Raw genomic sequence first — 12,659 nt, 5'->3', positions numbered from 1 at the left:
AATACCTTGATTTCACTTTAGAAAAGCTGCAACATGTTTGCAAGCAGTTGCTGGTGGTATGTCGATTGCAGAAGCTTCTCGGAAATACAAAATCCCCAGAAATACTATCTCTAATAAAATTCACAAGAAACACGTGAAACGTGCTGGTAAACTGTTATTTTTCTTTTAATGAATTAATCAAACGATTTAACACATAAAAATATATTTTATAGGACATCAGGTGATTTTGACAGAAACTGAAGAGCAAGTTCTGTCGTGTTCATTCAAGCATGTTATGTTCAAATTTATCAATATTATAAATGTTAATGAATATGTAATAATTATTATTTTTGAAATATCATCCATTTCAATGTTTAAAAAAGTATATGGTTTCCTTTTGTTTAAACTCAAATGTTTTGAAATAAACATTCTTTTTAAGAAAAAATTCTTCAAAAAAAATGGTTTTTTAACGCTGAAAATTATTTTCAAACTAACATCTTTACATATCTTGATGTTTTTGTCTTTAAAAATGTCAACAATAACTTTTTTAACAATTTTATATCAATATTTTACTAAAAACATGATTATTAAACTGAATTCCTATCGCTGCACAAAGTAGCCCCATTTGGGGGCTACTTTGTGCAAGGTATGTTTTGACTTATTCGTAAATATTACATACAAATAATGCCAATATTGATCAAATTCACTCGTCTGAGTCCAGTTATGAATATAATATCGATAAATTTTACTAAAGTTTGAACTAACATAGTTTTTTTACATGTCAAAGTTCAAAAACTGCGAAATCCTGCACAAAGTAGCCCAGAATGACGGCATCACACATTAAGTAAAAAATACAAAACTGCAAAGTAAATTGCTCCATAGTACGAAACTCCATAAAATTCTCGAATTTTAACGCATATTGAAAAACAATATTTTATCGTTAATTTTATCGAAATCGTTACCGAAGTTCTTCGATAAAAATTATCGCGATTTTGGTGTTACCGCAGAGCCAGAAACGTAATTTTTACCATAGTATGGTAGTTTTGACCTTGCTTATTCACTCTGAGTTTAATCACTATTCTCAATAAATATTTAATGGTTCATTATACACTGATTCTGTTGCTCTTAAAAGATTGCAAATTATCAATATAAATGAAAAATAGTAGAAAAAATGACGCAAAATTCGAATCAAACACTTTAATGCCAATGACTATGATATTGTCGCATTAAATTTAGAGAACGGTCACATTACTTTAGGTATGCGATTTTGAAATTAAGAATGTAAGTATTTTGATGGTAGTGCTAATGCTAATAAGATGGAAATTTCAAGGCCATTATGAAATTCTGTTTATCTTTACTTCAGCATAAGTATTTTTTCCTGTATTTTTAACTCAGATATTTGAAATTAAATGAACATTTCATTTAAAAAATAATAGTTTGCTTAAAACAATTCTTTAAAAAACTTGTAATTTTAAGTTTATGTTTTTTAAAAAGTATACTTAAGTAGTCGGATGTGATAGTTTTCTGTCGTAAAAATAAATGTTTAAAAATAATAAAATATTTACATTTTTGCATTATTTAAATTTAATTGAAGAATATAACATTTGACATTAAAATTGAAATATTTTTTTTTTAAATTACTTATTTTAAGGTACGCTTTTTGGATTTTGATTATTTTTTTATTTATTTTTAACTGAAAACTGGTTGTTTAATTCGTAGTGATAAAAGGGTAACATGGCCATTACTGTCCTGTAAAAAATTACAGTACTTTTTGCCGTAATAATCAACTTAAAATCACTGAACCAATCTAATTAAATAAATATTACTGTACAAGCTACGGTATAATATTTACGAAAAATTCACCCCAAGTGCCGATACTGTAATTAGATACGGAATTTTTTGCAGTGTGTTCAATTTAAAAGAACTTGTAAATAAACAAACGTGATTGAGCTTTTGTGGGTATTTTATCGACCCAACCCAGGCTGAAGAAATACACATTAAGAATATGCTTTTGATTTAGTAATTATTGTCTTAGGAAATCTTTATTGACATTACGTCACTTAATTGAAAGGTTAAAACAGCTATCTATGCTTTAGAAGTCGGAAAACCTAGTCAATTATTGCTCCAATACTGACTTCTGCTCGTCAGCATATTAGGTGTAAAATTTCTCCAACAGTGACTTTTGTTCGTCAGCATATTAGGTGTAAAATTTCTCCATCAGTGACTTTTGATCGTCAGCATATTAGGTGTAAAATTTCTCCAACAGTGACTTTTGATCGTCAGCATATTAGGTGTAAAATTTCTCCAACAGTGACTTTTGATCGTCAGCATATAAGGTGTAAAATTTCTCCAACAGTAACTTTTGTTCGTCAGCATATTAGGTGTAAAATTTCTCCAACAGTGACTTTTGATCGTCAGCATATAAGGTGTAAAATTTCTCCAACAGTGACTTTTGTTCGTCAGCATATTAGGTGTAAAATTTCTCCAACGGTGACTTTTGATCGTCAGCTTATTAGGTGTAAAATTTCTCCAACAGTGACATTTGATCGTCAGCATATAAGGTGTAAAATTTCTCCAACAGTGACATTTGATCGTCAGCATATAAGGTGTAAAATTTCTCCAACGGTGGCTTTTGTTCGACAGCATATTAAGTGCAATAAATATTTTTGCGACGGGTTAGCTTTAGAAAATAGGAACAACTTTAAGATTTCATTTGTGCGCAAATGTTAAAAATAATCTTGAATATTTAATTTTTTTTTTAAGTTCGATATTAAAAGGTGTAATAGCCCAGATCATAAACCAGGGCAAGCCAGATTTTACCCAATTAGGATTTACTATTTCTGCCCTTCTCTTGTGTAAGTAAGGTAGCGCTAGGGAAGATTGTACACATATAACGTTCGGAGAAAAGAGTAGGGGAGAGTGGGGTCAATTGTAACGGGGTACGATTGTAACAGAGCAAAAATTTCGAGTGTCGGGTTCTAGATTTGGTTCCCAGGTGGCGCACAAGGTGTATTTAATAAATCTACATGTACACCCCTGATGGCAACCATTTTTATGTACTTTTGAAAGAATTACATCACAAAAGATATTTTCACGCCACGCAAGTACTTTTTTTGGTATTATAATATTATATTGTAACAAAGTAATTTTGTTTAAACAAATAAAAATTAGTTACCGAATATGTAAGTGGACACTTTAATTAACATTTCAATAAAAAAAAAAGATTAGTTTTGCTAATTAACTAGCATTGTTTTTAACAAATGAAGCTGAAATGGCGCCTTGGGGACAATTGTAACAACAAGTAAAGGGACGATTGTAACAGCTGAAAATAAATAATCTTATATTTACAAACCATTACTTAACTCCTTAAGAACCACCAATAGTTTCCTATATCATTTATATTATGTTGCATGTGCATTATTTTATTTGTCACCTTTCACAGCATAAATTAAAATTTTTAACCCCTTAAAGTTAAAAGTTTAACCCTTTAGGTTTCTGCTCATTATTATTTTTACTCCTAAAATATCACTACTATTTTGATCAATAAAAAAATATATCACAACTATGATAATATGTATAATTAACTATGTTTTAGTTGAATTTATGAACTGTTACAATTGACCCCGTAAGTGGGGACAATTGTAACAACTGCACGACTGTCAAAAATTGTTAATAACTAATATAATAATATTTAAAATCAGGTATTTATTTTTTTTCTAGTTGAGGATAGTCTACTTTACTCGTCTGTCAATTAATACTAATAATATATTCGATTTTTTGTTAGTTAAAAATAGTTAAGTAAAAAACGTTACAATTGACCCCACTCTCCCCTACACTCATTGTGATAACAGGTAATGCATAACAACAGCACTGAACGATCTGTATAAACACAAACGATTTGTAAGTATAAAGCAAGTATAAAGCAGATCTATTTTATTTCAATGGTCGTGCCTGAATAATAACTCTTCCTCAGACTAACGGGAAATTAAAATATCTTAGAATTTATTTATTCCTATTTATTTACGATTCTTGTTTAATAGTGCTTATACCAACAGTTCTTTCTAAAAACGGTCATGTTTAAATGAAAAGCCGTATATATCTAAACAAAATGGGAGAGACTACAAGTCTCATGCTAAGAAAGAATGGAATATGGTATCTATGTTAGAAAATAGTTTAAGTGTTTCCAGAAGCTAAAATAGAGACTAACAAAAGTTTGCCAACGATTCAAGGATCGTTAATCCTTTTCAGCCTTTCTGCAAAATTTAAATTCTTTAATTATTTCACATAACGAACTCTTCAAGTATTAGGTTGAAACATTCACTGCTAATACAATAATATTTGCTTACAAAAACATTTTAAAATTATTATTCACGAGTAATTATTTTTGTTAACGATTGTAGTGTTGTTGTAAATTATAATTTCTCCTACCCAATCTCATCAACCTTGTTAGGAGAGATTGCTCAGAAGGAATTCTTGAATTTATCTCAGCTACTGTATTAAATTAAAGTATAAATCAATAATCAGGAATGATCACTAAAAATGCATATAAATATGGCAATATTATTCAGCAATAGTATAGAAAATATTTAAATTTATTTATTTTGTTCTTTATTTTGTTGAGTTGTTTGTAGACTCTTCCAATTTTGACTTATAGTGTTTATATAATAAAACATTGTCTATTTTAGGTAGTGCAGCTGCCGCAGCAAGTTCTAGTGGTGGAGGTAAGCATTAGCCTCTGTGTAAAGTGTAAAACGTAACAAAACGTGCTTTTTAACCCTTTGCTGGTTGTATGTCTACTCTCAGCCAAAAAACGCTTTCTTACCGTTCCAGTCGTATGTCTGCTCTAAGCCATCGCAGCAAAGATGTTAGCCACAGCTTAATGGCAAACTACATATATTGCAGCACTCTGAAAATTTAAAGAGTAGAGATAGTTCTGTATGTTCAAACAAAAAAATTAGGCGGAAGAAGCCAAACTAATTATTTTTGTGACACATGTGCTCGAAAAACAAGGTTTCATATTGGAGACTGCTTTGAAAAATACCACACGATGGAGAACTATAAAATGTAATTTTTGCATAAAATATATTATTGAGTTACATATTTCTAAAGTTTCTAAGAGAATTTAAAAATTTCATTTTTCTTTCTTAATCTCGCATATTATGCTGTTCAAGTTCATTTACGTCGCACTAGAGCTGCACAATGGGCTATTGGGGACAGTCTGGGAAACATCCCTGAGGATGATCCGAAGACATACCACCACAATTTTGATCCTCTGCAGAGGGGATGGCACTCCCGCTTCGGTAGCCCGACGACCTGCACGCGAAGTCGAGCACTTTACGGTAGAACAGTTTAACGGGGACCAATACCGCACGCCCTCGGTCCCTACGCAGACTGATCCAAGTGGTCACCCGCCCGCACACTGCCCACAACCAGTGATGCTTGACTTCGGTGATCTGCTGTGAACCGTGTCTTAACGATCAGTCCACTGCGGGACCGCATATTATGTATTACTTACTGCTCGTGCAACGAAAATTAATTCCGACCAGCATGACACCCATGTATCAACTTAATACGATCGCAAAGAGTTAAAGTCCTAATTTTTTTAGGATGCGCATCAATTGATACTTTAATATTTTTCATTTATAAAATTCAAGTAGAATTGTAAATTTCGTATTAAATGCAATAAAAGAGAAATACGTGCAAAATTAAATTTATGGGTGATTACCTATATATCATTTAATAACCCCACCTTTCAGTACGCTACCTTCATTGGGTGACTATTTACAATAATAAAAGCTCTGCACAATTTTTTTTTATTTTTTACTAAATATTGTTTAACACCTAATTATTTTTTGTTTTGTTATAGGTAGTGCCAGTTCCTCAGCATCGTCCTCTTCTGGGGGTATGCATCAATAGTACATATATGAAATGAATAAAAATTTATTTGAGTAATTAAATATCTTGCAAGTAATATATAAAATAAAATAAATCTAAAAATAGACGTCTAAACACAATATAAAAGGTGTTTTAATTCAGATTGACGCTTTTCAACAATTGCACGTGTTCAATCTTCTAAAAAGAGTCGAACACGTGCAATTGTTTGCATGTTTCAATACTCCGGATCAAACAATAATAATTTTAAAAAAAACACTCTGAACCGAAAGCTCATATTGAAGCTCAATTCTCTGTTAGCCGGACTACAACCACCATTTAAAAATTGAAATAAAAAGTTCCAAATCAAAATCACGGCCGTGTTACCATGGGCTGATGGAGTCGAAAATTCTAGTGTCATATATGATACCATAGGTTGTGAAAATAGAATCGCGTTAACCCTTACAGACCACGGTTCTTTAAGGGTTAAAATAATACTTCCCCATATTTATGAGCAGAAAAAAGATCCAAGTGCTTGAATTTTGAATTTTACAGAAACAGGTTCAAATAATCCACTCTATAGGATCAAAAATGTTCGCAGATTTGTTTCTTGAAACTACATTTTTTATTAATCGTAACTCGAAGACTTTGCTTTATGTATATGTGATATACATATATATCGTATTGAAGTCGTAATTTTAAAAAAAACCGTCCCCGATTAATTTCCAATTTAAACTATATATTCAGAGGAATATTATTTACATAAGTCCAAAAGATTATTTCGATTTATTGCGTATTTATAGTTATCATAAACAAATTTCAGAGAATTCTGCTTGCGAATTTTAATTTTTAAACAAAAATGCACTATTTTTGAAAAAACCGGTACAAATGCTTGCTTTATCTGCCTCTAGAGCGGTCTAACCTGGCAAGCCAACTGAAATAAACTTGATATTTACTTTATATGCAAATTTTTAGTTATTCAAAATAGTTATCTCATATTATTTTGTTACTGTATTTCTTACATGAGGTGGATTTAAACAAATGATTATAATATTATTTTTCTTTCACAGGTAGTGCTAAAACGTCCAAAAGTAAGTAATAAGTTTAATTAGTCTCATTATTAACAAAATCAAATCGTCTAACATAGTTTATGACTGTCAAAATCGAAAAATAAAATAATGTAAATAAAAATTAGAATTTTAGAAAAAAAATTATCAATTATGGTATATATAAATAATTTATTTAATACTTTATTTGATTTCATAATTAAGGCCCACATATATCCAAATTTAATTTTAAAACATAATAATATTGTGCAAATTATTACAAGTTTTTGTTTTAGATGTAATATATAAATAATTTTCATACATAATAAATTTTATAGTATATAATATATAATTTATAATAAATATTTTATAATTTATAATGCATAATATTTAACATATAACAAATTTTTTTACACATAAATAATTTAATATTTGTCAATTTAATAAAATAATTAAAATTTTTATAAGCACATGTTATTTAGTATGATTCTTTAGAAGGGTAATCTTTCATTTTATGCAGGACATAAAATAAAATATTGCCCTCTTGATTGCCTCTAGAGAATCATTTGTTTTAGGCAGACGAAGGCAAGCAAAAGTTCTATTTTAACTATTAAGCCTAACATGAAACGTACATCTTGCTGACTTAAAAACTGTTTAATAAATATGTGAACTGATTCCGATCTTAAAGTCTTAGAAATCTTGAATTTTCATTATAAGTTTGGTTCATTCGTCACTTTAATTCCGAAAATAAAATTTGCGAAAAGAGAATAATAACAATAATCTTTAGAACACAATAACTCTAATAGTAATAAAAGATTGCCCTTCTAGAGGATCACTTGTTTTAGACAGACTAAGACATACAAAAGTTGTATTTTAACTATTATATCTAATGTAAAATGGAAATTTTGCTGATTTAAAAATTGTTTACAAAAAATGAAGAAAGATGATTCAGACCTTTAAACTTTAAAAAGCTCAAAGTCTTGTTTGGTTCATTCGTTTTTAAGTTACCGTAATTCCAAAAATAAAATTTTCGAAAGTAAATAAGTAAATAATATTTTAGATTCCAATGACTCTTGCCCTCCAACTACACAAAGTCTTTATTTATCTACAAAGTATGTCAGTACTGCGCTTAACATTTTCATGTCATGATTTGTTCAGGACGGTGTTTAAAATACTTTAACAGATTTCATGAGGGCAACTTTTGCACCAGTTAACCAGAATAATATGATTCGACTGATTGTTGTAGATAAGATTTCAACAAAGCAAGCTCTAAGCTCGCTGTAGCTACGATTTTAACTCTAAATATTTTTACGCCAATGGGATACCAACAAGTGACAAAGTGTGGGAATCTCTATCCTGATTGGTTGTTGAAACGTGGTATTTGTTTACATTAGCAACTTTTCTCTCCATTCTATTCCATGCAAGCCATCCCCATCAATTCTTTTAAATAACATATTCTATAACTCTTACACAAAGATTCTTTCACAAGGATTTCAATTCTTTCACTATACATTTCTTATTTAACAGAAAAACTGGCGTGCAGTCACGTAGAACATAAACAAACTAATAGTGCATCGAATTTGCCAGGTACACAAAACAAAAATATATCATGCTTACAATCAATCACATAAACAAATAATAAATCTAAGTTAAGTAAAAGGCGTAGACGAGGAAGAATTATATTAAAACAAATTCGATGCGCGATACGGCTCTGAATTAAATTAACTTCACGTTAATCAACATTCTAACTTATGTGGAGAAACTTAGCTCAACTTTAACACGAAATCTTGCTTATAAACGATCATCTCTGGAGTTGACATCATAGATCACATGTGTGGGTATCTGTGATCTTTTTCCTCTTGAAGTGCAAGTACCCAATTAATTGCAGTATTGTACGGAATGCATACCTTTTGAATCATTATACTTGTGCTTATAAAGAAGAAGCGAGAAAACAAAAAGAAAAAATAAAGATCACAGATATTAATTATAAAATATTTACATTTAATTTCTAATAATCATACAAAACTAACGAGAACAAACTAAATACTACAAAATTATTTTCTATTGCAATATTCAAAATAATCTTTTTTTCACTCCTAATTTTTGTAAGATCGCAGAAAGTATTTATAAACATTACGTTTATATTACGTAACTATAAACATACATTTTTAAAGTCGGAGTTTGATGTGACCCGTTTACAATGTCAATTTTTTTTGGACCATTTATATATATATATATTTATATCTATCTATTTATTTGCACTGCATATATATATATATATATATATATATATATATATATATATATATATATATATATATATATATATATATAAAAATATATATATATATATATATATAAAAATATATATATATATATATATATATATATATATATATATATATATATATATATATATATATATATATATATATATATATATATATATATATATATATATATATATATATATATATATATATATATATATATATATATATATATATATATATATATGTTACGGCCAAACCCCGAAGTCCGGCCAGATCGCGAAGTGGCCGAAGATGGCTGGCCAAAGTCCGAAATTGTTCTTGATTTCGGGAATTGGCCGGCCAGATCGCGAAGTGGCCGAGGATGGCTGGCCAAAGTCCGAAATAATTGAAACGATCAGTGAATATTTTACTTCGGCGGCCTTCTATAATTATATAAATAATTCTTATAAATCTTTTAATTTAAAATATGAAAAATAGAAGTTTTTAAATTGTCTATTAAATAATCATTAATTTAATAATCATTATTAAATTGTCTATTTAATTGTCATGCATACCAAAGGTCTTGTCATACTAGGTCTAGTATGACAAGTACAACTGCCCGGTATGCATTTGCCCGGTATATCCTACACTGATGTTTTTTTAAGATCAAGTGCCACTGCCCGGTATATATTTGCCCGGTATACCCTACACTGATGTTTTTTTAAGGTCAAGTGCCACTGCCCGGTATACATTTGCCTGGTATATCCTACACTGATGTTTTTTTAAGGTCAAGTGCCCCTGCCCGGTATACATTTGCCCGGTTTGCCTGGTATAATAATTTTTTCTTCCAACTTTGGCTGATCTTCCCATGCCAATTCGCGATTTGTGCAGCCATTTTCCGAAATCACGAACAATTTTTGGACTTTGGCCAGCTAATTTACAGCGTTCTTGGCCATATCGCGAATTGGCCGACTTCGGGCTTTGGCCGTAGCATATATATTATATATATTGTTGGGATGGTCTGTGAGATTTTCAAAATTTTACTTACTGTAAGAAATTGACCATAAGCTAGAACTTTTATGCTTATTAACTTGCAAATTTATAATTTTCTGTGTTTATAACTATTAATAAACTCGATATAAAGTTATCCAATGAGCGAACATATAACGCACAGGAGAAAACCACTCCCTAGATTTGATCTCTCTTCTTTGCCCCACTTCAAACTTTAGAGTTCCCCACATATGAGTTAAACAAAGCTTTTCTTAGATATTGTATTTTTTGTATTTTCTGAAGTTATAAGCAGTTGGTCTCAAAAATCATAAACGGAAATTTAACTTCCCATCGGCATTTAAACCTCTGACGTAGATGTTTTATTAAACATATTTTTTATGCATTTTTCCTTATTTTGTACCGATTCAGGTCAAACTAAACAAAAAAATAAAATATTGAGCATTTTAATAAATTACAGTTATGAAATTCAGCATTAAACACCGGTGTCTTTTTCTGCGTTAATGGTAAAATCTTCAAAACATCGCTCACTTCCAAACAATATGTTTTCGAATATGAACTTAATTGCAGTTATTTAGATCTAAGAGAAAATTTCTTTGAAATTTCTTTAATTTTCAAAATCAATTACTGATAAATTTTTGAATATGAATGATTTTTTTCTTTCGAGACTACTTTTTTGGGGTTTTATATTTTAGTACAAATAAAAATCCGATAATCTAGCAGATTTTTTTGTAACTATTTGATTGATTTTTCATAATTAAAAACTATCAAAATTAATTTTTTACTCGTAATTAGAGAGTCAGAAAAAATATATATAAAATTGACACCTGTGTCCCATCCGCGTCAAACTGTTAAAAGCTAATGAAGTCAGCAGGAAGTATACTTCCCACGGTCTGTAAAGCTGTAAAATATTTTTTATTTGAAAAATACAATTACCTATAGTAACTTAGTAAGAGTTACTAACTGCAGTAATTCAGTAACTTTTAAAATTTAATTATTTTTGCAGAATGCGTTAAGAAGAAAAGGCTGGTAAAGAAAGGTGGAGGTGGAGTGGTTATTAAAAAGGAAGAGGAAGAAGGAGGAGGAGGAGGAAATTCAGGTGAAGTGATAATAACAAAGGAAGAGGAAGGAGGTGGAGGTGCAAAGGAAGGTGGAGGTGCAAATGAAGGTGGAGGTGAAAGTGGAGGGGAAAGTGGAGGTGAAAGTGGAGGGGAAAGTGGAGGTGAAAGTGGAGGGGAAAGTGGAGGTAAAACTATAATAATTATTAAAAAAATACTGGATGAGGGAGGAAGTGGAGGCGGTGGAACTGTAGTTAAGGAAGTACCTACAACTACTCCAGCTGCAGTTACAGCTACAGCTACATCTGCACCTGTCGAAAGAAGAACTGCGAGAATTATCATCAAAAAAGTGAAAAAAGTCTCTGCTAGTGGAGAAGGTAGTGGAGAAGCAGGAGAGGATTACGAATACGAAGGCGATGGTGATCAAGCGGACGCTTCCTACCACTATTCGAAAGAAGAAAGCAGCGGAGTTTCTTATCACTATTCGAAAGAAGAGAGCAACGGAGAAGGATTTTCATATCATTATTCTTATGAAAAAGATGGTGATGGAAACGTAGTTACAGATAAAAGTCTCGTAACAGAAGCACCCGCTTCGCCCTCAACTACAGATGATTACTACTATTAATGAGCTACTGTAAGACTAGAATGTTCTATCAACTTAGGTGGTTAAAACTGTGAAAAAATGCCTAGTGAGAAAAAGATAGTTTCAGCATATATTTTTTGCTTGTTTCTGTATGCACTCGAACAAGTCTGGAAATTCATGCTTTCTTTTCTTTTTTTTTCAAGCAAAAGACAATTCTTTAAAGCTTACCTGAAATTAAAATAAATTTATTTAATTGCCTGTTTATTTTTATTGTATTAGGTTAGCATGGTTTTTCGGAGCTGTTTCACCAAGGGAAAAAAGTGCCACAGTATAAGTTCCTTACCCTTAAAGCATAATATTAATTTTAAACTGCAAATGCCATTTTAATGTAAAGAATTATTTTTGCTTTAGAAGGAACTAATTGCTGAAATATTTTAAAAGTTATTGCTTTTTTTTTATAAATTGCCAATTTAGCGACAATTTTTCAACTAGATGAAAATTACCAAAATCAATGCCTTAATCTTAATGCTTACAAATTTTTTATGAGCTCAGATAATTCAGCGTTTCAGTAACTTTTTAAATATTTGAAAATTAGACCACCAACGCTTTTTATTTTCTCAAAACTGTGACTTTTCTCCATATTGCCTTTTTTTACGTCATTTTCAAAATAAACATAGAAGACCCTAGCTAAAAATCGGCTAAATTTGAGCTAACAGTCAAGAAAAACTGTTGCTAGCTATGCCTGTTATTTTTCCATTATAAAACCAGATAATCTTTCATGGCAAGATGGTTTTACGGTATAGTTTATAATTATGTGGGTACACGGTATAAAATTATAGCTTTGATGCAAGTGTAAAGCACT

General features: G+C 30.3%; 1 protein-coding gene across 16 annotated transcripts in view; it reads left to right on the top strand.

Moving 5' to 3' along the window:
* LOC107440889 (uncharacterized) overlaps window positions 1–12,055 on the top strand; it is a 123,379-nt gene extending 111,324 nt beyond the window's left edge. For all 16 annotated transcript variants that reach the window (XM_087161134.1, XM_087161135.1, XM_087161128.1 and 13 more), the window contains 4 exons: window positions 4,665–4,700; window positions 5,846–5,881; window positions 6,921–6,941; window positions 11,163–12,055. In XM_087161134.1, the coding sequence (XP_087017260.1) occupies window positions 4,665–4,700; window positions 5,846–5,881; window positions 6,921–6,941; window positions 11,163–11,839 (770 nt within the window). In that variant the 3' untranslated portion in view covers window positions 11,840–12,055. The remainder of the gene's footprint in view (window positions 1–4,664; window positions 4,701–5,845; window positions 5,882–6,920; window positions 6,942–11,162) is intronic.
* The last annotated feature ends 604 nt before the right edge of the window (window positions 12,056–12,659 follow it).

This window comes from Parasteatoda tepidariorum, chromosome 4, assembly GCF_982258835.1.
Source record: "Parasteatoda tepidariorum strain Cologne lab strain chromosome 4, Ptep-v5.0, whole genome shotgun sequence".
NCBI lineage: Eukaryota > Metazoa > Arthropoda > Arachnida > Araneae > Theridiidae > Parasteatoda > Parasteatoda tepidariorum.
Note: the sequence above shows the minus strand (reverse complement) of the source record. Positions and strands in the feature narration are given on the sequence as shown.